Genomic DNA, 25227 nt, shown 5'->3' with positions numbered 1-25227 from the left:
GAACAAGAGTCGATATGTCCGAGTGGTTAAGGAGACAGACTTGAAATCTGTTGGGCTTCGCCCGCGCAGGTTCGAACCCTGCTGTCGACGAATCTTTTTTCCTTTTTAATGTTAAATCAAGGTAAATTGCAATTAGGTCCAAAAATTAATTAACTAATTCTATAAATATTGATATTGTTAAATAAAAAAAAAAAAAGAAATGATATTTTCCACTCCTATCATTTCACATCCATTATTAATTGTCGTTGAGCAGTTAGGTCCATTGCTTTTTCTTTTATTTTCTTTAATGCCCGAGTCGTGGCGATATGATGTCTGCAGGGCAGGCTGATCCTGTGAATGGGATATCATGTCATTTATCACAACTAAATTTGTGGACACCATGATTGCAATAATTTACTAGTTGCCATTTTGTGTACATTTCAAAGTCCCCCATCCATTGACCAAGCATCAACCAAGAACCAACAACCCCAGGTTGGCTAACTTCATCATTCAATCAAATCACCACTGTGCAGAACGTAAGGAAAGATCTACACCATAACTCTTCTATACTACAATATCCACCTCGAAAAGAGGTCATCGATGACGACGACGATGCCGATGAACAAGACTTGACAAGAGAAGCATATTCAAGAATATAAGGAGTTCGTCAGACAATCACATGCAGTGGCAGCCCAAGGCCACCAGTTAAACAAAAGGAGGAAAAATATCAACAAGGTTGTTCGTCATCATCTTATTTTTATAAAATCTCTTGACGATTTTAAAATAATTAAAAAATTAATAAAAAAATTATTTTTTTAATATGTATTTAAAAATAAAATGAATAAAAATTATAAAAATGAATAAAATTCATATTAGACTACTTAAAAAAATATATTGATTTGTGGAATTAAGGTGAGTATTATAAAAAAATAAATATATTTTTTAAATCAATTAAAAATAAATATAATATTATATGAAATGGACATGTTTTTACAATTTCCAATGGATAACAAAATAAAGAAAATTAAAATTAGAGATAGAAAACAAAAAATTGTTTTCTATAACTAAAAGCATCGGATGTCTCCATAGCCAATTCCTCTACGTTTAGTGGGAAATATCATGAACAAAAAGCTGCTCAAAATCCCAACTCCTAATGGCAAATTTATGATCAGTTGTTTCTCATTAGCTCCCGCTTTAGGAAAGAAACAATCTTGCACATAAGAGCTACAGAGAGCAAAAACCAAGAACACAGTTAACGATGCAAAGGCATGCACAAAATCTATCACAGTGATTCTGTACTTAGCCCTCTGGTTATGATCAAGTTCTTCCTCTCCATTCCCATCGTTACAATCACAATCATTGAATAAATATATTCCTTCAAAGGTGGCAATACCATAATAAAGCTTGCTGTCATGATGGCCAATGAAACTATCAGTGAAGGAGGAGAAGAAGCAAACTAGAGAACAGCAAGCAATCAGAGGTAAGGTAAGATATTTGTTGGCTACAACACAGTCGCCATTATTTGAGAAAGAAGGTACAAGGGCTTGAAATATAAGCACTGTTCCTGTTGGCAGAAGGTTTGCAAGATTGGCTGCTGCAGTTGCTGCAGTCTTAGTGCCAGCTTTTGACATTTTAAAAGTGGAATTGGATGGGAGTTGATTAAATTTGTGATAAGTTGGTTGTGTTTTACAGGGAAGTAAAGGTAGCTAATACAAGAACTGCGCAGGGATAGATGTAAGTTACGTGGGATGTATATATTTGCATAATGCAGATGGGTTTACGTAAAGGGTATCCAAAAAAGTTGGCGAAAATTAATTTGTTTACTGCAAGAAATATGTAAAGGGCACATGGCATTTGAGTTTTGCATGCATAAGTCATTTTAATTTATATATTTTTGGTGAAATCAAAGTACTGTTTGCTTCTGCAACTTTCTTTATCAAGAAATTATCAGAGAGAGAGAGAGAGAGAGAGAGAGAGAGAGAGGGCACTTGCTTGAAGTAATGTTTCTTTTGTTAGGTCCGTTATCTAATTTGCTAGAATTATATGATCTGTTGTACTTATTTTTCATGTTCTCTATTTAATTTTTTTATAAAAAAAATTCGATCACATATAAGGAACTGGCAGAGAATGATCTGTTGTGTGGTCTCAATGAAATACCAGAATAACTTGTTGAAACATTACATGAGCATGGCAGGTCATGAATTGTTATTTGCATGAGCTACAGTACTCAAGCCTCTCTGCAATCCATCAAAACATAGAATAAGCGTAAGGTGAGGAATCAGAATACAAAATTTATCATTTCGACGAAAACGAGTTCATGGATGCTTGTATTTCTTCCAATGTTCGTCCCTTGGTCTCTGGCACCAGCTTTGCAACAAACAGAACAGTTAGGCCACAAACACTTGAGAATATGAAGAATGTTCCTGAGGTGCAAAGAATAATAGTAAAAATAGAAGGATTAGATCATATCTAAATAATTCCAAACATTTACTAGCACATTGATCATTTTACCTGCTGAACTCCAATTCATCAGGAAGTTAAAAGCATAGGAGATAATCCCAGAACATAACCAGCCAACTACTGTCACAAGACTTCCAGCTGAGCCCTTCATGTTTATTGGAAATACCTGAATTTGGACTCATTTTTCAGGCAACAAGTCCTCTTCATCTATGGAAAGAGACATTAATAGGTCAACCAACCTCAGACATTATAACCCAAGGAACTCCTCCCATGCCTAGTGAGAACGATCCTATATACATCTGAGCACAAAATTCAACATATCAACAAACATATATATAAGCCATTTCCTCTAACAAACAATCACAGCAAGAAAGTAAAAATATAGCTATGATATTTCATGGGTAAACGATCGGCAATTTTAATGGTCAACATTTTAGATGATCGGTAATTTACTATTCCAAGCACTTTTTCCATAATTTGATCAGTAACTTCCGTCTCTGCTTTTTACTTTCCTTGTAGTGAATGTGAAATCAGATGAAGTTAAAAATGAAGAAATGGTAAACAAGCTTGAGGGGGATCAACAATAGAATTAGTAGGCAGATCAGGAATGAGTAGATAATAGTGGAAAGCATAAACAAAATTGTTGAGATACTTTCTATAAATGGTCTAGATTTGTAATGATTGTGTGCATAATTAAGGATATGATTGTGTGATATGGTTGGGATATAATTAGGCTATAATTAGAAAACTAATTTATTCTTGTTAGTAGTATGTATACCCCAATTGGCTTGAGAGAAATCATCAAGCATTTTTCTTTCAAAGTTTCTGTTTCCCTCTTCTTCCTTTTTTTATCACCGTTTTTATGGCATGAGAGTCAAGAAACTTGGTTCACTTGTGAGTGACAAATCAGCCACCTTCCTTTGGAGAATTTCTGGAAATTAATTGATCTCACCACCAAGCCACCATGCTCGTCAGCTTCCGATCGATGACCCAATGAAGCGCCACCACCAAAATCGGCTCATGCGCCTCCACACGCCACCCAAGCTGTCTGACTCTGGTACACGCACCTGCACGTGAACTGTTCTCCGTCGACTTTTTCACGCCGGCGATCCTTCCTCCAACATCGCCCAATGTCGGCGACTCCAGTCCACTTGGTCCGGTCACCTGCGTAGCTCTTCTTCACATGTCCCTTGTGAACAGTAACTTCGGATATACTGTTCACGATCATATATTCTTTTTTCTGCAGATTCAGTCTCTGTGACCCAATCAAATATTGCTCATTCTAATAATTCTTTTACTTATCTAACTAAGTCTTCACCCATTGGTTTATGAATCCTCGACTCTAGTACTTCTGATAATATTTCTGGTAATCTCAATATTTTCTCTACTCTTGTTTCACCTTCTACACCATTTAAAGTCACGTTAACTAATGGTTAACAAACTCAAGTTAAAGGAATTGATAACATATATCTCCTTCCTTCTATCCCCTTGACTACTGTTTTATTTACCCCTAAATGTCCATACAACCTAATCTCTATTAGCAAATTGACTAAAGATCTTCACTATTCAGTCATTTTTACTGTTGAATCTGTGGTTGTGCAGGACCGGAGTACTGGAAAGATAATTGAAGTAGGATATGAGTCACAAGGATTGTATTAGTTTTCCACTTCTAACTCTCCAACTGCTTTTATGTCTACCACTTCCACTGAACTCATTTATAGTCATTGGAGACATTCAACTTTGAACAAGTTATAAAAACTGGTTCCTAGTCTCTCTTCCATGTCTTCTTTAAAATGTGAGTCTTGTCAACTTGAAAAGCAAACTTGAGCTTTTTTTCCCAAGCGAGTCAATAATAGGGTTACTTCTATATTTGACATTGTTCATTCAGATATTTGGGGTCCAAGTCGGGTTAGTAAAAATCTGGAATTTTAATGTTTTGTTACCTTTATTGATGACTATTTCCATTGCACTTGGCTTTTTTTGATGAAGCATCGTTCTGAGTTGTTCTCTATTTTTTAGAAGTTTTACGCTATATAATCAATTTAGTGTTCGCATTAAGATATTGCGAAGTGACAATCCAAGAAAATATTTGTCTTCCTCGTTCACTCATTTCTTGTCTATTCAGGATATTACTCACCAAACTTTTTGTTCTCATACCCCACAACAAAATGGAATTGCCGAATGAAAAAACCGGCATTTGATTGAAACAACCCACACCTTACTCCTACATCACAATGTTCCGTTGCGTTTTTTGGGAGGAAGCTATCCTTACTGCCTGTTACTTGATTAACCGAATGTCTTCCTCTGTTTTGCAATACCAAAGTCATCATTCTGTTCTATTTCCTAATCAAAATTTCACCTAGTTGTCTCTACGTGTTTTCGGATATATATGCTTTGTTCATGATCATACTCTTGGCAAAGACAAATTCCAACCCAAATTAGTTAAATGTGTCTTTCTCAGCTATTCATAGCTTCAAAAAGATTACAAATGCTATGACCTTATTACTAACAGATATTTTGTATCTGCAGATGTCACCTTTTTTAAACCTGTCCTTACTTTTCTTCTAGTTCAGCACACAAAACCTTTGTTCCTAGAGCTTTGCCTATACCTCCGATTCTTATTTCTCCTTTCCCTCAAGTGTGTCCATCTCCCACTTCTATGCCACCTCTTCAGGTCTATACATGTCAACCTCACCCATCTGCTAATAACAATGACATTTCTCTCCCTGATACAGGTACTTCTAATGACTCACCTCCTATTTCATCATCACCTACTTCGGTCATACCTTCAACAGCAACAATTGCTCCTCTTCTTACTCATCGAAAAGGTATTCGCTCTTTTCGAAATCCTCATCCCATTTATAATTTTATGAGTTACCATCGTTTGTCTCCTTCCTATTATACTTTTGTTTCTATTGTATCTGCTATCTCTATACCCAAGACAGTTAGGGAAGCATTGGATTAAAAATAACTGCTCTTCATAACAATGAAACTTGAGAACTGGTATCCTTATCACCTAGCAAGTCTACTTTTGGTTATCGATAGGTTTACACAGTTAAAGTGGGACCTAATGGCAAACTTGATCGCTTTAAAACTCGCCTTATAGCTAAAGGTTACACACAAATTTTTGGCCTTGATTACAATGATATTTTCTCTCCAATAGCCAAAATAGCTTCTGTTCGCCTCCTTATCTCAATTGGCTACAATTAATCACTGGATCTTTCATCAACTGCACATTAAAAATGTCTTTTTTCATGAGAGCTCGCCGAAGAAGTTTACATTGAGCAACTTCTAGGGTTTGTTGCTCAGGGGGAGTAAGGCTTAGTATATCGTCTTCGATGCTCTTTATATGGACTAAAACAGTCTCCAAAAGCATGGTTTGGACAATTCAGCACTATAGTTCAACAGTTTGGAATGTCTCGAAATAATTTTGACCATTCCGTATTTTTTCATCATAGTGGTGATAGATGCATCTATTTGGTAGTCTATGTTGATTTGTTATTACAGGAAACGATCATGATGGAATCTCTCAGCTTAAGCAACATTTGTTCAGTCATTTCCAAACTAAAGACTTGGGGAAATTGAAGTATTTCTTGGGGATTGAAGTGGCACAGTCTAAAATAAGTATTGCGATTTCTCAACGGAAAGATACTTTGGATATATTGGAAGAAACAGACATGTTAAACTGTAGACACGTGGACACTCCTATGAATCTAGATGTCAAACTTATTCCTAAACAAGGGGAGCAACTTAAAAATCTTGCTAGATACAGAAAATTAGTTGGCAAGCTCAATTATCTCACTATCATGCGACCAGATATTTTATTTATTGTAAGTGTGGTTAGTCAATTTCTTCAAACCCCTTATAGTAGTTACTAAGATACAGCCATTCGCATTCTTAGATATATCAAAAGAGCTCCAGGACAGAGTCTAATCTATGAGGACAAGGATTACTCACAAATTATTGGCTATTTTGATGCAGATTGGGTAGGTTCTCCTTCAGATAGACGATCTACTTTAGGATATTGTATTATGATTGGAGGGAATCTTATATACTGGAAAAGTAAAAAACAAGATGTGGCTGCAAAATCAAGTACAGAAGCAGAATATAGAGCTATGGTTCTGGCAACACACGAACTCATTTGCTTCACTCATATTATATCAAATCCAGTTTTTCATGAGAGGTTGTATTATGATTGGAGGGAATCTTATATCCTGAAAAAGTAAAAAACAAGATGTGGCTGCAAGATCAAGTGCAGAAGCAGAATATAGAGCTATGGTTCTGGCAACACACGAACTCTTTTGCTTCACTCCATATTATATCAAATCCAGTTTTTTCATGAGAGGACGAAACATATAGAGGTGAATTGCCATTTTATTAGGCAAAAGATTGAATCAAGATGTATTTCTACTAGTTTTATCAACTCAAATTATCAACTCAAATGATCAACTAGCTGATGTTTCATAAAATCTCCTCGGAGTTCACGAATCGAATATATTTGTAACAAGTTTCGAGCATATGACATGTAGACTCTAACTTGAGAAGGAGTGTTGAGATACTTTCGGTAAATAGCCTTGATTTATAGTGATTGCATGCATAATTAGGGATACGATTGTGTGATATGATTGGGATATGATTAGACTATAATCAGGGAATTAATTTATTTTTGTAAATAATATATATACTTCAATTGGCTTGAGGAGAATTATCAAGTATTTTTCTTAATGAGTTTCTGCTTCCCTCTTCTTCTTCTTTTTCATCACCGTTTTCAAAAATGAAATCGTCCCATATGATCTGCTTTTCCCGTGAATAGATATCAAGAAGAAATGGACAACTGAGTTCAACGTTAATCTAGCGTTGCTTACCAGTACACCCATAAGTGCCAAAAAGGGAGAGAACTCTATCCATTTATGAAGGCTCTGCAAATGGCAAACTTTTGTAATCCGTATGAACACGAGAAAAGAATGGGTAAACCAAGAGAAGTGGATTCTAATTTTGAGAACCTGTGATAGAAATGACATGGCTACAAAGAAGCAACCCAAGCATGTTCCTGCTGCAGAAATCTGCAAAATTCTACACTTCATGATGGGTTTCTTTTCCAAACAACATCACAAATTTGGAACAATTCGTAGGATTGTTACCATCAGAAGCGGTCTTCGCCCAGATATATCCATCAAGACTACTCCCAGTGCTGTCATTGGAATCTGCAGAAAATCAGTAGCCATGTGTTTCTTAGAAAAGAATTAAGCAGAATGCAATACTTGTATAACAGTGGGAGTTGAGTCATTGACCTGGACAACAGCCATTGCAATAGTTCCAACACTACCAGAGAAACCTGTCATATAATATAATTAAGGTTCATAACTTCTCCTTTGTTTCATTTACTATTAACTAATTGTAATGATGACATACCAGCTGATACAAATATAGAACTTGCATAAAATGCAATGCCATTGACCCCTCCAAATTGTTGCAGTACCATGAGGCCCACTCCAACCTTAATAGGGTTTCAAATTATTTTAGCAAACCCTTCAATCTGAATCAGACAAAATGAAAATAAAAATGATGCTGCAGCTAGGATTAACTTAGAAAACTCACAATGAGAGAATACACATATTTCCTTTTGAACAATTCAAATATGGTAGCTTCAGAATGTTGTTGAAGGGTTTCTGTGTAATCCTATAAACAGTAAAAACCCCATTTCAGCTCTTGCTATGAGACTATAATCAGTACCAAAATGCAAAATGAGCCAAAGATTCAACTCTTGTCTGAACATGAAGTGTTTGAAAATAAAATGATCTAGTAGAAAACAAAAGATGCAAATTGTTGTTGTACAAAATAATGTAAAAGCCTACTCTAATCTCAGCTGCTTCATCAGAAATATCAACACTATCCCCTCTAAAATGCTGCAGAGCGGCTTCACAATCTTTCCATCGTCCAATCTTTGCCTGTGAAATCATATAACATTTAAAACCACAGTCTTCCCTCGCCTTACTTCATTGGGCAAAAGAAATTATAGCCATTCACCTACTTTTTGTAAGCATACCCAACACTTCTGATCTTCATTTTCTATGTTTACTGTAATACGTTTGTAAAAGTTTCTCGGTAGGAAAGGAAAAACAAAACTAATTATTCTTTTATCATTTTCTTGACAAAATCATAATCCATATATAACCTCATAGTGAACCATTACAAATTCACAATGCTCACCAACCATCTGGGAGATTCTGGAATGAAGAATAGCCCAAGCAGTTGAACTAGACATGGAAAAGTCCCTGAGCCAAACCACAGACAAGCCATGTATTATGCACTTAGCTTTCTTGCATTAGAAGTTTTAGGTCACCACAGAAGGAGACAGAAATATTACCGATCAGAGCCAAAATTCGCCAGGACACAAAAGCTCCAATAAGAAACATCACTGAAGCACCACAACATATCATCAACTGAAGAATCAGTTGGTAAGTAGGCATTCATAAACTGTATACCCTTCCAGCCAACTAAACAATTCTATAAAGTTCACCTGATGCAATGTTGTGAATCCTCCTCGTATATTCTTGGGTGTAATCTCAGCTATGTAAATAGGCACCTTTCATTAATTGGATGAAAATGTATTAGTCCATATTCTCTACACATGAACAAGTAATCAAATGAGTTGCAAAAAGAGGTTACCACATAAGCAAGAAGCCCAATCCCATATCCTACCAACAGTCTTCCAATACCAAGCCACCAAGAAGACTTCAAGTTTCAACATGCACTGAATGTTAGTGGTGTAAATTATGACCAAGAAAATTATGAAAAATAATGCTATTCCAAACTTCATTTTTAGCTTTTTCTGTCCTCTGATAGTTATGATCATTTAAAATTGCATCCACTGAAGAATGTGGATGCTGCTCTAAAGAAGATGATTGAAGACCCTATTGCTTAAATTTCAGCATTAGTTCAGGGGAGCTTATCCCCAGGACTTCAGTAATGAATATCTCCATGCCAATCCAAGATTCTTTTACGTAAAGAAATGAAAGCTTTGAAGAATTTATCATTCAGTTTGGCAATCATACAGAGAAAGAAAAAAATTAATGAATTGCAGGATGGAATTGAAAGTAGACAAGGAACCTTTGAGAACGCTATTGCAAGCCATCCTACAATGCAGAATATTTCTGAAAATCCTATTACCTGGTCACCACAACCAAAATAGATAAAATCAAACGGCTAGAAGATTTGTTTGATATAGAACTTCATGGTATGGCTAGCGATAATCAAAGCAACAAAGAAGCCTTACACCTCTTCGACCAATGTAATCTGCTATTCTCCCACTCATTAATGAGCCTATCATTGCCCCAATTGTTATTATAGAACCAAATACCGAGTACTGCATAATGAAATCAAATTGAAAAAGAAAAGAAAATTATAAGTTTGCATTTTTTGTCTAATTAGACAGAACATCTCAAAGATATCAAATTTCTAATGAGAAAGAACGTTTTTCACTTCAAATGCAGGCTAATTCAATGAAAAGGAAGGGTTCATAACAAGTGATCAAGGATTCTTTATTTCACAGTTTATGCAAGAAGACAGCATCATAGCACCTTGCTATCTATCCATCTATATATATATATATATATGTAAATCTGCATATTTGATCATTGCTTACCTCAGCCAGAGAAAGATCCAGGTCGTGCGTTATCCCAGCCTGAGTGGGTGATGAATACCCTACCTGCACACACCATGGTTATTCAATATCATTTACCCATTTGGATTTTTGATACCCCATTAGCCATTAGGCCTAGTTAGTTCACATTAGCTTATCGTCAAAAGGAAGGGTTTTTGGGGATGTTGGGGAGACACTAATTAAGAAGTTGGTGTTGATTTGAGCTCAAAAATTCAAGAGAGGACTTGCTACAGTATGAAGTTATTAATGGCCAAAGTACTTACAGCAGAGCCAAAAACATATGAACCAGAGACAGAAACCAGGGTGCTAATCACCAACGCAGTAGTTGCTGAAGAACCTCCACTCTGCCCATCTCCACCAACATTGGCATCATCTCTTCCACGTATCTGAGATCTATCATTGAGAAGCAGAGGGCTTGATAATTCTCCTTCTTCTATGCTTTCTCTGCCCATTTCTTGATTTTCTTCAATGGCCAAGAAGAAAGTGATGGAATTGTAGGAGGCATGTATCAATTCAAGACAAAGCAAATGTCTCGCTAGAGAAATACATTGGAGTCATTAAGACAAAGACAACACAACCAAAGACAAAGACGACATTGAGAATCTCATGGAGTTGCTGGGATTTCTGATTTTTTTTAAAAATAAAAAATAAATTATACCTCCTGGATACCTGTTCCTGCTAACTAGCCAGTGGCTGCTGTTTGTACTTTTGGTAATATCATTTAGACCCCTCGTGTTCTTCATTTTGGGATTTGAAACCACATAACGTCACAATTTTAACAGAATTATCACTTTAGAAACTTAGATGCAATTTACTAATAATTAATATTTTTTAAAAATTTTATTTTTAGATTATGTCAAATTAAGATTTGAAATATTGAAGAACTGAAAATTTTAGTATTTTTTTACCTTTCAATTAATTTAAATAAAAAAAATTAGAATTGATTAAGTTTACCGGTTACGAGAAATTAGACATGCACAGTTGCTTTTACAGACATCATGACTACATTCTTGCTCTTGGCTTCCTCGAAAAATCTAACTAAAATCAGAAACAATCTGTTTTTTTTTATTTAATTAAATTTTAATCCGATCGAAATTAAAATCAGAATCATTCATTTTAGTTCACAATTGGATTTTCTAATAATCTTTGAAAAAAATTCAATATTTGAGTTTTAATAAACTTCACTGAAATTCTAATTTCTTGAATCTTGAAGTGAAAGTCGTTTCCCAGCTTTCACTGTTTGTAGATCTCCTCCCTTTCCCCTAAAAATTTACACAAATTTACAAGTGCTTTAATCAATTCTTGGCTTAGATTATTAATATGAAATATTATTTTAATACATAGTTTCAAGCTTGTTTCTCATGCAAATCAGTATGTTTGTTCATACTCAGTACCAATGTATTTCAGGTTACAGAACTCGGGCTTCACTACAGGTTGCAGCCGTGAAAACACTGTTCACTTTGCTGAAAATGGATTCATGGATGCTTGTATTTCTTCCAATGTTCGTCCCTTGGTCTCTGGCACCAGCTTCGAGACGAACAGAACAGTTAAACCACATATGCTTGAGAATATGAAGAATGTCCCTGAGGTTAAAGATCATAAAACAGGACTCAGATTATATCCAAATACTCCAAAACATGCTTGCTAACATTAACTTAGCTCGTCGAAAATTTTACCTGATGAACTCCAGCTCATTAGGAAGTTAAAAGCATAGGAGATAATCCAAGAACCTAACCAGTTAACTACTGTCACTAGACTTCCAGCAGTGCCCTTCATGTTTATAGGAAATACCTGGAATTGAATCCATTTTCAGGCCGCAAGTCTTTATCTATTGAAACAATATATGCGAAAGGCGAAGATTGCAGAAGTCTACTCGTTTCAGGTCAACCTACCTCGGACATTATAACCCAAGGAATTCCTCCCATGCCTAGTGAGAATGATCCTGTATAAGTCTGATGATTCAACAGACCAACAACACAGAAGCCAGTTCCTCTTAGAATACATTACAGTAAGATGAAGTTTGAAATGAGGCATTCTAAAGCAGCTTGAGGATATAATTCAATGTTACAGCCAATGTCATCACAAAGTTAAGGGGAAGGTACAAAAAAATACCTTGTGGTTTTATAGATTTTTCACTTTAAAGTCCGTAGTTCAATTTTGTCAAAATAAAAGCTATAGTATTACGCCGTTTGCAAACAGCGACAGTTTTTTAGATGCTGTAAGAAATGTTAATGTGAAAATCATATCACAAGTTATTAATTTAACACAAATTGAATCACAGATCTTTTGTGTGAAAATGACTGAAACTTCAAAATACTTTTTTGTACTTTACTCTTTTAATTAACAATTATATTTTGCTTGTCATATCAGTATTTCTGGCATCTGAAAATTAATGGTATTTGCTAACCGCAGAATATCACGAGATATTACTTTTGTACAAATTGAACAATTAAATCACATGATATTTTTTTGTATCACGAGGTATACTTTTCCTTAAAGTTAACAGTAGAAGTGCAGGAAAACAAACTCGAGCCAAATTATATTTCTCGATATTTATTGCTTTCCTTCACCAAGAAAGGGACGACTGACATTACCAGTACGCCAATAAGTGCCAAAAAGGGAGAGAACTCCAGCCATTTGTGAAGGTCCTGCAAATGGAAATGTTTGTAATACACACAAAAAATAAGGGGAAAAGAAACAGTAAACCAAGAGAGAGTTCAATTGTTGCGAACCTGTGACAAAAATGAAAGTGCTACAAGAAAGCAACCTAAGCAAGTTCCAGCTGCAGAGATCTGCAAATTTTTAAGACTTCAGCATGGGCTTTTTATTTCGAAACTACATCACAAATTTGTAAGAATTGCTAGGAATCCTGACCATCAGAAGTGGTCTTCTCCCGGATATATCCATCAAGACTACTCCCAGTGCTGTCATTGGAACCTGCAGGAAAATCATTTAACATGTATTTCTTAGAAAGCAATGGAGCAGAATACAAGAACTGTATTAGAGTGGAATTCGAGTCATTAACCTGGACAACAACCATTGAAATAGTCCCAACACTACCAGAGAAACCTGTCGTATAATTAGGGAAACATCATTCATTACGTTTACCATTCATTTCTTTTCTCATTCAATGAAAATGGTGGCATACCAGCTGATTCAAATATAGAACTTGCATAAAATGCAATGCCATTGACCCCTCCAAATTGTTGCAGCACCATCAGGCCCACTCCAACCTTAGTAGAATTTTCATTTATTATTTTTAATTATCCCTCCAGTCCAAATCAAACAAAACAATACACAAAAATAAAGTGCTGCTGCTAGGAATAACACAGAAAACTCACAATGAGTGAATGAGCATATTTCCATTGGAACAATTCAAATATGTTAGATTCAGAATGCTGTTGAAGGGCTTCTGTGTAATCCTATAAAGTACAAATAATAAAACCCCATCTCAGTTCTTCCTAGGGAATATATCAAAACAAAAAACAGAAAGTGAGTCAACAATCAACTTTTCCTGAACATAAAGTGTTCGAAAGGACGATAGGTTTTATGGAAACCAAAAGATCCAAACTGTTTTTGTACAAATAAAGTAAAAACCTACTTTAATCTCAGCTGCTTCATCAGAAATATCAGCATTCTCCCCTCTAAGACGCTGCAGAGCAGCTTCACACTCTTTCCATCGTCCAATCTTTGCCTGTGAAAGTCATACATTTAACACCACATTCGTCCCTAGACTTAATTACTACAGTCGACAGTCCAGAAAAGAAGTTACAGTATTTACCTAAGTTTCACATGCATATCCATAACAATTTTGATTTTAATTTTTCATGTTTTTGGGAGAGAGTTGTAGCACATTTGTAAAAGTTTGGGAACAATGGAAAATATAGTATAATTATTCTTTCATTATTTTCTTGACAAAATATAATCCATACATAGCATGATAATGAGTCATTACAAATTCTTAATTCTCACCAACCATCTAGGAGATTCTGGAATGAAGAATAGTCCAAGCAGTTGAAAAAGACATGGAATAGTTCCTGAAGTTAAACCACAAGCAAGCCATGCATCAGGGATTTACCTTTACTGTGAATTGAAACACCACAAAAAAAGGAGACAGAAATATTACCAATCAGTGCCAAAATTCTCCAGGGCACAAAAGCTCCAATAAGATACATTGCCGAAGCACCACAACATATCATCAACTGCAGAATCACTGGTAAGTAGGTATCTGTAAACTGTATATCCTGGCTGCCAACTAAATGGTGCTATAAGATTACCTGGTGCACCGTGGTGAATGCTCCTCGAATGTCCTTGGGTGTAATCTCAGCTATGTAAATAGGTACCTTTTCAATAATGGGATGAAAATGAATTAATCCTTATTCTCCAAATGAATGACTTATCAAATGAGTCACAGTACTTGCCAAGAAAAAAATGTTACCACATAAGCAAGCAGCCCAATCCCATATCCTACCAAGAGTCTTCCAACATCAAGCCACCAAGAAGCCTTTCAAGTTTAACATGCACTGAAAGTTAATGATGTAAACTAACTCCAGAAAAATACTGGTATTTAAACTTTACTCCATCTTCATCTTCATCTTTTTTATGCACTATGATAGTTATGATTATTTAAAATTGCACCTAAAGAATGTGGATGCTACTCTAAAGAAGAATTATTTTTTGCACAATAAGGATAATTCCCAAATTCCATTGCTCGGATTCTCATCTTATTCCTAAGATTTCGGTGATGAATGTCTCCAAGACCATCCAAGATTCATTTTCTTTCTAACAAGGCATGTAAAGAAATGAAAGCTTTGAAGAAATTCTCAATCTGTTTTGCAATCATACAGAGACTGAGCAAATTAATGAAATTGTTAGATGGAAAGGAGACAAGGAAAGAGAACCTTTGAGAATACTATTGCAAGCCATCCTATGATGCAGAATATTTCTGAAAAGCCCATTAGCTGATACCACAGAACCAAAATACAGAAAAATAAAACAGTTAGAAGAGCTGTTTGATACATAACATCATGGTATGGCTAGTAATATCACAGCAATAAAAATGCTTACGCCTCTTCGACCAGTGTAATCTGCAATCCTCCCACTCATTATTGCGCCTACCATTGCCCCGATTGTTAATATAGAACCAAATAGTGAGTACTGCATAACGAAAAGGAAATCGAAAAAGGAAAAGAAAATTATAAAAATATGCATTTTGACCAGCTTAGACAGAACACAAAACATTTCACAGCATCGTGCATAAGAACAAAAATGCAATATATGAGAAATTAAATGCCAACATCTCTGTTACTTCTTATTTCTATCAGTGGTTACCTCTGCCACAGAGAGACCGAGGTCATCCATGATTCCAGATTGTGTGGGTGATGAATATCCTACCTGTAACACATATTTTCAAGCATGATCACTACATGAATATATTATATCTCCATCTTATCTCAATGCACACATTCATGAATGCCTCTTATTGATCACATGGATCTATACTGAGGAACTGGCACTTCCATTGTTCCTGAAAACATCAGGACCACATCCTTCATACAAGGATGCAAGTTGGGCTCATCCAGAGTACACCAAAGTCCCACCTTTACCATTCTTTCAAGGGTTTTGAAATCCACATCTTCATCTTCCACAAGCTTGTTCAATTCTCCAGCGACAAAGCAGTGACTTACTGATATACTGTAGTCCTCTGCCATTCAGGTGCCAAATATCCTTCAATCTCACTGAACCCTTCCTCTGTTTTGTTCTACCATAGAGGACATGCTATAATAGGAAGTTATTAATAGCTAGATTACTTACAGCTGAGCCAAAAACATATGAACCAGCGACAGCAACGAGGGTGCTTATCACCACCACAGTTGTTACTGAAGAACCTCCACCCTGCTCATCTCCACCAACACTAGCATCATCTCTTCCACGAATCTGAGATCTATTATCGAGAACCAGAGGGCTTGATAATTCTCCTTCTTCTATGTTTTCCCTGCCCATTACTTGATTTTCTTCAGTTACCAAGATGAAAGTGAAGGAATTGTAGGAGAGCTTGTCTGCATTCAAGACAAAGCCAAGTCCTTGTTAGAGAGAGAGAGAGCGCTGGGACGGTTTTGGTTTAACTGGAGTAATGAAGGCGAAGACAACAAAGGCCGACGTGGATAATGTCTTTGAGTTGGTAGAATTTCATTTTCCTACGGTTAGAAATTGAAATTAGCCTTCTAGTCCCTTATTTTTTAATTTAATTCAAATAAGTCCTTATCAAATTACATATTAAACAATTAAACATAATTTCTCTTTAAATTATAATACTATTAATACGTAAAACACATAAATACTTGACTGTATATTGACTAAAATTTGTATATTTTACGGAGGAATTGCATTATAATGTGAAGAAAATGAGATTTAATTATTAGTCTTAATTTTATAAGAGTATGATGAAATTAAAATGAAAATCTCGCAGATGATGGCATGCAGGGCTTTACTTTAGCTTTTGTTTTTGGGTTGGTAAGCCTAAAAGGCCCAGAACCCTTCCCATGGATTTTTTTCTTCTGAAATTTAATGACAAAAAAGTGGGCTATCTCTTAGGACTTGGACGTGTCCATTGGCCCAAGGCCAGACTACAAGTCCAATGAGCTGAAACTGCATGAGAGGGAAGCAGCCGAGTGCAGAGCTAAGGAATCAAGGGGGAAAAAAAAAAGCATCTTTTTTTATTTTGTGATTCTATTTAAGTATAAATTATTCATCTTTGATTAGATTAAAAAAAATTTTAAATAATATATTATATTTAATGCATCATAGTGTATAATTCAATTTTCTATTGAAATTTAATAAAACCTACTAAAACCCACATGGGGAATCTCCAATTCTTTATATAAATCAGATTTAACAATATATAATACTAAAACCCCACATGGGGAATCTCACACAAGGCCTATACAACACACCTGGTTATGTGGCAGGTAAGAGCTGGTGGCTTTTGATTGGAGCATGAGCAGCTGATATAGATCCATGGTCGTTGGGTGAAAAAATAATACGAGACTACCTCCCCATTCTTAAAAAGTCTACTAAATTTATTAAACATACAAATTCTTAATGTTTATATTAGGTTATATTTTAATTTAAATATTTAAATATTTAAATTTTAAATATTTTAGATTAAAATATAAAATGACATTATTGTGAAGTCTTTTTTAGTCAATTAATTTAATAATAATAATTCAAGAATTTTTGGATAAGAAAGAAGATATATGTAACGGTATTTAGGGGTGTGCATTCGTCAGTTTGGTTTGGTGTCGAATTGAATTGGTTAAAATCGATTCAATTGAACTTATTCAATTTATAGACTGAACCGAACTGAATAAGTTAGAATACTGAATCGAATTGAACTGAATTGATTCGATTCAATTTAAAATCAAGCATCGATCCAATATCGAATAGTAAGGACCATTCAATCATTGAATTTCAATGTCTAAATATTTTTTTATTATAGCTCCCGACTATTCAATCTCATTTCCATAACATAATTGGCTTCACTTGTTTTCGCAGGCGCTAAAATTTTAGGGAAATTTCAATGCATCGTGATGGACAGCTAAGGACGATGATGATTTGATGAGAGACCAAACGCGATAAAGAGAGACAGTGAGAGAGAGATGGAGAAGAGTTGAAGACTGGGCTGAGATTTGAAATAGTATTGGAGAGATCGCGACCGTGAAAGAGAGATGCAAGCGACAACCGTGACCGTGAGAGAGATCTGAGTGACAACCGTGAGAGAGAGACGCGAGCCACGAGCGACAGCTGTGAGAGAGAGACACGAGGGACGAGGACAAGATTCTGACTTTGGTGACTGGGTGAATGGGTGGCTGTAGAACTAGAGGACGAGAACATAAAATGACTTATGGTGATTGGTGAAGTGGTGAGGAGCCGTCGTGGTTAGTCTGCAGAGTCAGGTCAAGGTACTTCAACTGAGTAAAAGGGAGGTAGATGGCATGCCACGTGATTAAATCTGTATGCATGCAACAAAAAAGTGGTACTTGAGATTGAGAGTATAAACCTATAATAAAATATAGTGTTTATGGTAAAATTCGGTCGGCTCGATTCAACCAAACTATTTTATTTCTAAAATTGCACCGAACCAACCAATTTAAAATTTTAAAAAATTAAAATCAAATTAAACCTATTTTATTTTAAAACTAAATCAAATCGATTTCATCCATCATTTGGATTCCAATCTAACAATGCTCAATATTTGTAACCATCTAACTTTACGGTCCTTGTTAAAATTTGCGACTTTTGTATTGTAATTACGTCAACTTTTAAATTTATTTTTTATATAATTTAAAATAATTAATTTAATTATTTAATAATTTCATATCAACATATTTATATTTCTAAATCAAGTGCGATGTTTCCTCTTAATCTTTTACCCCTATATCTTAATTTTCTCCTTATATATTTGGAGTTGGATTGTCACAAGGATTATGTAATAGTATGAAGATGTAGCCTCTTGGTCATATAGCTATTTCAAGGTCAGTGATTCTTGTGACAAGAACATGCCAGCAGAATCATTTCCAAAATTAGGTAAGCATTATCAATTAAATATAATGTAATTAGTCACCTTTTTTCTAATGAGAATTATATATATATTGATTGATTGATTAGTTTTTGTTTGTAGTGAGAGATGCATATACAATTTATGGACAGCTTAATTTGAACCACTGCCCCATGAGGGAATTGGCTAAAAATAACTTAAAAAGAAAAGAAAATTCATTACGTACTTCATTTCTTCAATACATAAACAAAAATTTTAATATTGATTCATAAAATAATAATACAAAGAGGGGTCAAATAAATTCCCCCTTTAATAAATTTCACAATCTTGTAGACAATGGGTCTCTAATTCAAGACCCACCCTAACCCATCCCTTACATAAATGAACAAATGGGTTGTTTCTAATCAGACTCCACACACCTTTTGCCCTTTCCTTCATAAAATTTTCGACATCAAATTAATAATTAAACAAATGGATCTCCGATTTGAGACCTTATGGCCTTAAACCTTTAACAAATCTAAAAATGATTTCTATACATAGTAACTATTGTGAAAGTTTATCCTCTATAAGCAATTCTTGCATGTATTTCTTCCAATGTTCGTCCCTTGGTTTCTGGCACCAACTTCCAAACAAATACAACAGTGAAACCACAGATACTCGCAAAGATGAAGAATGTTCCTGCATGTCATAATTCTAATTGTTAGGTTCACTAAAGCATAGCAAGATATTGATGAAGAGAGAGAGAGAGAGAGATACCTGCTGGGCTCCATTCAAGCATAAAGTTGAATGTGTAGGACATTAGCCAAGAACAAGACCAATTGGTTAGGGTAACTAGACTTCCAGCTGAGGCCTTTACATTGACAGGAAATATCTGAAATGAAATTTCATTTCTCAATATCAGCTATAAATGAAAATTTTATTTTATTAATTTAGTTTATAAGAAAATTACTCACCTCTGACATGATAACCCATGGTATTCCTGATATGCCCATTCCAAAAGCTCCAAGATAACCCTGCATATATACACCAGTGTCAAAAAAATCTAGTCATTTGTTTTTCATAACTTGAATGTTAATTCTAATTTCTTGGCTGGAAATTAATTAAATTTACCAGTAAGCCTACAAATGCCATATATGGAGTGAGCTCCTCAAAATAGCCATGTTCCTGCGAGAGAAGGAAATGTTTAGGATTCAGGAAATGGCACTTTTCACTTGTAAAATAATGGAAAGACATATTAATTTGGTTAAACCTTGAAGAAGAATGATAATCCAACTAGGCATAAGAACAAGCATGTTCCAGCTGAAGAAACCTGCAAGTTCAGATTAACCATTAACTTTACATATCAAAACTTACACGTTCAGAAAGAAGAAGAAGAAGAAGAAGAAGAAGACACTAACCATCAGAAGTGTTCGTCTTCCAAATACATCCATTAACAGAAGGCTCACCATAGCTGACATCATCTGCAGAACATTTTCTTTTTCTGAGTTTTATAATATTAAGGCAAAGTAGGCAAATCTTACTAAGAAGATCAAATACGTACCAATACAACAGCTAACGATGTGTTTCCTATAATAGTAGAAAAACCTGTAATAAACCCAACAAATGTCACCATTTTTTTTCTTGAAAATCTCCGAGTCTTATGTTCATATGAATGATGTGGTGCTGGTTACTTACCAGCTTCAGTAAATATGGTGCTGGAATAATATACGACGCCGCTGTTCCCTCCGAGTTGTTGTAGTAACATTAACCCTACTCCAACCTGAACCCAGTTCAAAAAATCATAAGAATTATCAAAATTACTTATGAAATCAAAAGGAATCAAAAAGAAATCGCTTGAGATGCTCACGATGATTGAAAAATAATATCTGCGTTGGAACAAGTCAAGTCTACTTCTGCTATGTGATTCGCTTTCAAAGGTTTCTGTCATAACCTGAAACACAACGAAGCACTTGCTGTCAGAGAAGTTTTCTACATATCTACAGATCCCGTATATAGAAATAGAAATCTGTAATTTTCTCTGTAGGAGATGAAATTAAGTTTGAAGAGTTACCTTTATATCCATTGCTTCTTCTGAAATATCTGCATTCTTTCCCCTAAGACGTTGCAAAGCCAATTCAAATTCTTTTTCTCTTCCATGCTTCGCCTGTAGAAATTTCAACATTATTAGAAATTCATGAAATAGATTTCCAACCCAGAAAATCTTGATTACAATCACAAAATTGAAAAATTAACCCTAGTTTTCTATTGAACTCACCAGCCATCTAGGAGACTCTGGAATGAAGAATAAACCCACAAGCTGCAAAACGCATGGAATAGCACCTGAAACGAAGATTGTGAAGTTAATTAACACTCCTCCATTATATAAAAATAAATTTATATAAATTAACAAAGTAAAAGATTAAAAGGGCCAAAAAAACAAATTACAAATGAGAGACAAGGTGCGCCAAGAAATAATATTCCCAACACAGTAGGACAGTGCAAAGCCACAGCTAGTCAACATCTGTGAGCATGAAAAATAAACAAAGATGTTTGTTTGAGAAGAAAAATAAAATATAAGAAATATTCTTCGTGTTTGATTGAATTGTTTATAGTTTCACCTGGCTGGCTGCTGTAAATCGACCTCGAAGATTCTTGGGTGTGATTTCTGCCACGTATACTGGCACCTGTTATTGTACAAGGGTTATCATCTAATTTCATCCACATATTTTATTATTATTATGATCAGGGGTTAAAAAAATTGAAAATTTCAATAAGTTTTAATAATAAAATTAATAATTATGTTTACCAAATATTTTAAGAGTGATTTTGCAAATGAATATGGCATTTATTTATGGAATGATTATGATGATGAAATTAAATTATAATTTCTTTTAATAATAATTATGGAAGTTAAAAAGAAATTACCACATAAGTAAGAAGTCCTATTCCAAATCCAATCAACAGTCTTCCAATATCCAGCCACAAAGCATCCTTTTGAACCCAAAAAATAAATAAAATTTTATACAAACAGTCCAAAAAATTTCCAATATTTGATTTTACAATAACAATTTGCAATGGAAATAAAACCTTGGCAAAGGCTATAGCAAGCCACCCTGGCGTGCAGAATAATTCTGACAAGAACATTGTCTGTTTCAAGTAAACACAACATTGTTAATCAATTGGAGAATTTTCTAATTTTCCATGAAATAATTAATAAAATTATATATAAATAAAAGGTTTAATTACCCTTTTCCAGCCAATGAAATCTGCAATCTTCCCACTTATAATGGCACCTATCATTCCTCCAATCGTCATTATGGACCCAAACACTGAGTACTGCACCGTTTAAACAAACAATCTTCATTGAATATTAGATAATAATAATAAAAAAATATTTTCTTATGAATTATTTTTCTTATAAAAAAAATAATAATAATAAAATTGGAAAAGGTCAGAACTAACCGACGCCACCGAGAGGCCTAAGTCTTGTATGATTCCAGATTCAGCAGGCGACGAATAACCAACCTGGAAAATGTAATTCCAATCACGGGTCAAACAAGTCACCTGTGACTTATTCCTAGGATAATTTCACTAGTCAAATAACTAATTGGAAATTTTATTTTGATTTAAATTATTTTTTTATTAATTTTTTAAAAAATTATTTTTGCGTAAAAAAAATTACGGAAATAAAGATTATGGTAATGCATCATAGTCCTTGTATAATATTCCAACTACTGCAATTATATTTAATTATTTATAAAGAATTAATGGGTTAATTTTTTTTTTAATATTTGGTTTTGATGGATAAACTAATTAATTAAGAATTAAAAAAACTAATTTAATAGTATTTGAATCATCTAGGATTCCTTAATTCATGTATCAAGGTTACTTCTCATAATTTTTTAATTATTATTATGTATCTTGTGATAAGTCTCAAAGCACAATGAGACCAAGCTTTGATAATATCCAGTGGCCGTTGTTGACAATCTATTCTTGCAACTACACTTTATTTTATTTTATTTTTTTTTCTGAGAATTTGCAATTACACTTTATCAATAATAATTCCAAGAAAAAGTTTTGATGTAATATAGAGCTCCTCCCATGGCAGAAATAATTCTGATTTGTTTGGATAATTAAATAGAAAAACATTAATAATTCTATATTGGCCCCTCTACTGATAATGGAATTGCAGATACCTCCAAAAAAGACCAATAACTTTTTCACATCATGAATAGCTTCCTGTCACTCATGTCTTCTTGTTAAACACAAATCTTTCAGAATCAAGAATCGAACTCAGCAAATATATTAAAAACATGATTTTACAGGCTTGTAGAGAAGTAAACTTTAATGGGTTTTAGAATCTTTATTTAAAAAAAATCAGTGTATGAGAACTTACAGCACAGCCATAGCAGAAGGAGCCACAAACGGCGACGAAGGTGCTGAGAACAAGAACAGGAGTTATGGAAGAATCAGTGGATTCAGCGTTAGAGTTGAAGGAACTTCCAGCTTCATGATCACTTGAATAAGACAACTTTGAATTAAGAAGCAAAGGAGTTGTGGTGGTGGTGATAGGTAGGCCTTCTTCTATGCAAGCTCCTCCCATGGCGACCGACCTGTGTTTGAATATTCTAACCAAGCAAGCAGAGAAAGTGCAAGAAAACAGAGAGAAAGTGAGAAAGTGGAGATGGATAGAGAATGATTGCACAGAGAAATGAAGTGGGCAATGCAATGATTATATAGGCAGGAGGTGAAGGGCTACTGTAGGGTTCTTCGTCTGTTGGGGTTCTCGTCTGAGGGTCGACGTGCCAGCGTTTATATATATTAAATTCAGTAATTGGGAATCTACTCGAGTCACATAATTAATTTAATTATTTAATATTAAAAAAAAAGTATGCTTATAAAAATATAATGACGACATTTAACTCATTGCAAATCTATTAAAATATTGTATTATTATAATTTTAGCTATAAAAAGTAGGGCTGAATTATTACTTGATCCTGAAATTAATTATTTAATTTCTTTACTTTTAAAAATTAATTATTTAGTTGGTTTTTATATTATTTAATTATTTTCATTAATTATAAAAAATAAATGATCACTCACTTTAAAATTATAGAGAATAAATAATTATTAATTTAAAATTATATGATTGAATAATTATAACTTTAAAATTTTAAGAATTAAATAGTTATAATTTAAAATTATAAATACTATTTAAAAATAAAATTATTATATATTATTAATGGTTTAAATAGATAAAAAAATTAAATAATTAAAGGGTTTAAAATGAAATAAACTAAATAGTTAATAGTTTCAAAAAGTAGGGATTATTTAGTATTTTTTAAAAATAAAAAGATTAAATAATTAATTTCTAAAAAATATATTTTTAAATTACAAAATTGCATCATAATCATATGCAATTATAACCTAAATGATTTTTTTAATTGCAAATCAATATTTTTGGGATTGAAATGATGTATACATATTGAATAAATATTAGTATTATATTCTTATTAAGATTGTTTATTTTTAATTTTAATTTTTTTATTAATTACCAATATAAGATATAATTAGCTAATATTATAGCTAATTTTTCAATTTTAAAATAATAAATTTTAAATTTACTAATAAAATGGCTAAATTGAATTTAAAATATGAATAATAAAATAATTTTTTAAAAATTATGAAAAACACTTTTTGAGCCTTACAAGTTTCAAACAAAATAAAAAAAATATTTAATTTTATTATACAAAATTTAAATTTGTATTTATAATTATATATTTGGATAAACATTTAAATAAAATATTTCATAAACTTTTAAAAATTAATATTCGAATAAATCAAAATAACAACGATTATTCCTACCTCTCTATCTACCAAGTCATGAGAAACTCCGAGGAAACTAAACCAGCCACCGTCACCAACCATGAAGAAATTAAAGCAGCCACCATCACCACCTTTTTTTGACCTCGTTTAATAAGTCTATATACATGAAAATGATATAACTCATAAATTTTACATATTAAAATAAATTCAAATATGCTTAATTTGATGATAAAAAACAAAAACAATTAAATATTTTTAATAATAAAAATTAAATTGAGTAAATTAGCAACCTAAGAGAAGAAGAAGAAGATGGTCTCACAATTTCGTGGAGTGAAGGCATTGAACTCTTTAAATTTATATTTATAATTTTTAAACAAGAGGTCACCAGCGATTGGGACCAATCATGTGTATTTGCTCTTTAATTTTCATCCATACAATTTTTATTTTTATTTTTATTTTTTATTTTTAGAAGATGAAACCCAATAGAAAAGAACCAAGCTTTTGAATTCTAATGGCTGTTTGAGTTTCCATAGACCACAAAATTAATTGCCAATGCTATAAATTTTTATTTTATATTTATAATTAATGGATTAAAAGTCAAAGAATCATGATAATCCAAGAATAAAATAGTCACACATAATAATTAGTCTTAATTTTTACCGTTAATATTTAATAAAACATTATAATAATTTTTTAAAAAATAATTAAATTTAATATAAAAATTTTATTTTTTAGAGATTAATTTTATATTTAATTACTTTT

At 33.5% G+C, this 25227-nt stretch overlaps 4 protein-coding genes and 1 non-coding gene across 6 annotated transcripts; 1 reads left to right on the top strand and 4 right to left on the bottom strand.

Annotated features, from left to right (window-relative positions):
* Nucleotides 1–8: 8 nt before the first annotated feature.
* Nucleotides 9–90, top strand: TRNAS-UGA. Its single transcript has one exon. It is a non-coding gene; the product is annotated as a tRNA-Ser (tRNA).
* Nucleotides 91–1043: 953 nt separating this feature from the next.
* Nucleotides 1044–1610, bottom strand: LOC110623337 (protein DMP10). Its single transcript, XM_021768251.1, has one exon. It carries the CDS (start codon nt 1608–1610, stop codon nt 1044–1046), a length of 567 nt encoding a protein of 188 aa, XP_021623943.1.
* A 487-nt stretch (nt 1611–2097) lies between these two features.
* Nucleotides 2098–10772, bottom strand: LOC110622654 (sugar transporter ERD6-like 5). 2 transcript variants are annotated; one of them, XM_021767244.2, is made up of 18 exons: nt 10366–10766; nt 10085–10147; nt 9716–9805; nt 9550–9609; nt 9109–9174; nt 8960–9025; nt 8807–8882; nt 8650–8714; nt 8295–8387; nt 8038–8118; nt 7852–7936; nt 7731–7774; nt 7581–7643; nt 7443–7502; nt 7305–7358; nt 2679–2738; nt 2491–2605; nt 2098–2402 (listed from the first exon to the last, which is right to left on the bottom strand). In XM_021767244.2, exons 1-18 carry the CDS (start codon nt 10552–10554, stop codon nt 2275–2277), a joined length of 1458 nt encoding a protein of 485 aa, XP_021622936.1. In that variant the 5' UTR covers nt 10555–10766; the 3' UTR covers nt 2098–2274. The 2 variants fall into 2 exon arrangements, 1 of the variants encoding a protein (XP_021622936.1); XR_002489148.2 differs by lacking the exon at nt 2098–2402 and adding an exon at nt 6397–6493 and having other exon boundaries at nt 2554–2605; nt 10366–10772.
* Nucleotides 10773–11389: 617 nt separating this feature from the next.
* Nucleotides 11390–16248, bottom strand: LOC110622653 (sugar transporter ERD6-like 5). The gene is made up of 18 exons (XM_021767243.2): nt 15917–16248; nt 15434–15496; nt 15170–15259; nt 15004–15063; nt 14541–14606; nt 14380–14445; nt 14229–14304; nt 14075–14139; nt 13704–13796; nt 13444–13524; nt 13251–13335; nt 13128–13171; nt 12977–13039; nt 12835–12894; nt 12697–12750; nt 11995–12054; nt 11779–11893; nt 11390–11685 (listed from the first exon to the last, which is right to left on the bottom strand). Exons 1-18 carry the CDS (start codon nt 16103–16105, stop codon nt 11558–11560), a joined length of 1458 nt encoding a protein of 485 aa, XP_021622935.1. The 5' UTR covers nt 16106–16248; the 3' UTR covers nt 11390–11557.
* Nucleotides 16249–18901: 2653 nt separating this feature from the next.
* On the bottom strand, nt 18902–23423 carry LOC110622215 (sugar transporter ESL1). Its single transcript, XM_021766646.2, has 18 exons — nt 23035–23423; nt 22101–22163; nt 21885–21974; nt 21726–21785; nt 21564–21629; nt 21257–21322; nt 21084–21159; nt 20914–20978; nt 20710–20802; nt 20506–20589; nt 20334–20418; nt 20200–20243; nt 20057–20119; nt 19909–19968; nt 19770–19823; nt 19613–19672; nt 19416–19530; nt 18902–19337 (listed from the first exon to the last, which is right to left on the bottom strand). The coding sequence occupies exons 1-18, from the start codon at nt 23239–23241 to the stop codon at nt 19216–19218; spliced, it is 1473 nt and encodes a 490-aa protein (XP_021622338.1). The 5' UTR covers nt 23242–23423; the 3' UTR covers nt 18902–19215.
* Nucleotides 23424–25227: the final 1804 nt, after the last annotated feature.

This window comes from Manihot esculenta, chromosome 9 (assembly GCF_001659605.2).
Source record: "Manihot esculenta cultivar AM560-2 chromosome 9, M.esculenta_v8, whole genome shotgun sequence".
In the NCBI taxonomy this organism is placed as follows: domain Eukaryota; kingdom Viridiplantae; phylum Streptophyta; class Magnoliopsida; order Malpighiales; family Euphorbiaceae; genus Manihot; species Manihot esculenta.
This window is presented reverse-complemented; position numbering and strand designations above follow the sequence as displayed.